Source organism: Solanum tuberosum, unplaced genomic scaffold (genome assembly GCF_000226075.1).
Source record: "Solanum tuberosum cultivar DM 1-3 516 R44 unplaced genomic scaffold, SolTub_3.0 scf00262, whole genome shotgun sequence".
NCBI lineage: Eukaryota > Viridiplantae > Streptophyta > Magnoliopsida > Solanales > Solanaceae > Solanum > Solanum tuberosum.
The window spans coordinates 441,154-443,386 of NW_006239186.1; the positions used below are offsets into that span (position 1 = coordinate 441,154).

Consider the following 2,233-nt stretch of genomic DNA (forward strand, 5'->3'; position numbering starts at 1 on the left):
GTTTTTACACTTGGAAAAAGGCATGCGTTTTAAAGATTTGTTTGAAGCTTTTAAAAGGGTTGTGGGATTCTATGCAATTGCTTATAAGGTTGGTCTTAAAGTAAAACAATCAGACACTACTAGACTTAGATATGTATGTGATACTGGATGCCCTTTTGTGTGCTTGATATCTAAGGATAATAAAGATCAAGGATTTAAAATCAAGACTTTGGAGACAAAACATGAATGTGATTCAACATTTCATAATAGAAGAGCTACTCCTAATGTTTTAGCACACTATTTCAAGAACAAAGTCTAATATGATCCTAAGTACAAGATCAAACAAATGAGGGTGGACGTGGATCATAAATTTAAACTGAATATTAGTTATTCTAAGATGTAATGAGAGTTAAGAAACTTGTCTTAGAGGAATTAGAGGGTAGCTTCATTGATGATTTCAATAGGTTAGAGGCTTATGCTCAAGAATTGAGGGATAGTAATCCTGGTACAGATGTGGTTATAAACATATCAAAAAATGCTTTGACAGAAGGAAAAAAGAGATTTTTGAGAATGTATGTGTGCTTTCAAGCTTTGAAAAGTGGTTGGAAAGCAGGATTGAGGCCTCTAATAGGTTTGGATGGCACATTTTTGAAAGGAAAATGCAAGGGAATTTTACTGGTTGCTATGGCACAAGATTCAGCAAAACACTTTTATCCACTTGCTAGGGCTGTGGTGGATAAAGAAACAAATAGAACTTGGAAGTGGTTTATGGAGCTATTGAGATCTTCTTTAGAGTTGAGGGAGGGTGAATGAGTTACATTTATATCAGACATGCAAAAGGTTATAGATTCTCAACTTAATTTACATTTGTGTTGTAAGTTTTTTAATTACTAATCTTATCTTATTTACTTAACTGTTTTGGATATTATAGGGGTTGATTGGTGTTGTTGATGATGTACTTCCTAAATCACATCACAGATAGTGTGCTAGACATATAGAAGCTAACTGGAGTAAGAACTGGAGGGGTGTACTAATAAAAAAATTAATGTGGTGATGTGCTTGGACCGCTTATGGAGAAGAGTTCAATGACCAATTGACAACTTTAGGGACTGTTTCTGAAATGGCTGCCAAAGAACTAATAGGCTACCCACCCCAAAAATGGTGTAGAGCTTATTTTGACACCAAATGCAAGAATCAAATGGTTGACAACAACTTTACAGAATCATTCAATAAATGGATTTTAGAGGCAAGACACAAACCAATTATCAAGATGTTGGAAGAGATAAGAGTCAAGGTATTTAACTATTACTTTGTCTTTGATAATTTTTTTCATTACTAGAATTTTTGTCACTTATATTACTATCAATTTTATGTATTTATAACATTGATGTTTATAAAATTTTAAGCACACTATGTCATTACTTTATCTATGTTACTCGGACTCATAAAAAATGCTAACGAGTGCATGTTAATTATGGATTTTCCGTTGTTTGAAAGGTAATGAAATTACTGAAAGATCGTGAGGAGGAATGTAGGAATTGGAGAGATGAAATCAGTCCATATGCCAAGGATTTGCTGACTGATTACAGAGAAATAGCACAAGGGTGTGAAATTCATTTTAATGGAGACTTTGGATATGAAGTGCATGAAGGTGAAGACAAGCATACCGTCAATCTTCAATTAAAGAGGTGCACATGCAGGGTATGGGATTTGACAGGAATACCATGTTCCCATGCCATCAAAGCTTTGATTTACCAGAAAAAAATTCCGATGAGCGAGGTGCATTGGTGGTATTCAAAGGAAGCTTACATGTTTGTTTATATGCATAAATTACAACCAGTTAGAGGTGAAAAATTCTGGAAAGTGAAACCAGAACATGCAATGGAACCACCAGAAATACATAAAATGGTTGGTAGACCAAAGTCAAAAAGAAAGAGAGAGAAGGATGAGGCAAGGAAGAGAGAGGGGGCTTGTTCATCTTTAAGAAAAGGACTTTTAATGACATGTGGATATTGTTGTAACAGAGGTCACAACATCAGTGTAACATCCGACAATTTGAAATAGCTAAGAAGAGGCTTAGAATTTGAAAATTTTCATTTTTGGAAAGGATTTGAAAATCTGGAAAATTTGGCTAAGTATGGAAATCAGTGATTTTTGGCCAACTTTGAGCAGTCATAACTTCCAGCTCATGATGAGTTAGAAATAGTTCCAGTTATGGTTGTGAAGCTTGTGGAATGATCTTTCCAACGCCACC

At 34.8% G+C, this 2,233-nt stretch overlaps 1 protein-coding gene across 1 annotated transcript; it reads left to right on the forward strand.

The window, feature by feature from the left end:
- The first annotated feature begins 1,059 nt into the window (after window positions 1-1,059).
- On the forward strand, window positions 1,060-2,043 carry LOC102588613 (uncharacterized). The gene is made up of 2 exons (XM_006357931.2): window positions 1,060-1,273; window positions 1,477-2,043. The coding sequence occupies exons 1-2, from the start codon at window positions 1,100-1,102 to the stop codon at window positions 2,041-2,043; spliced, it is 741 nt and encodes a 246-aa protein (XP_006357993.1). The 5' UTR covers window positions 1,060-1,099.
- The last annotated feature ends 190 nt before the right edge of the window (window positions 2,044-2,233 follow it).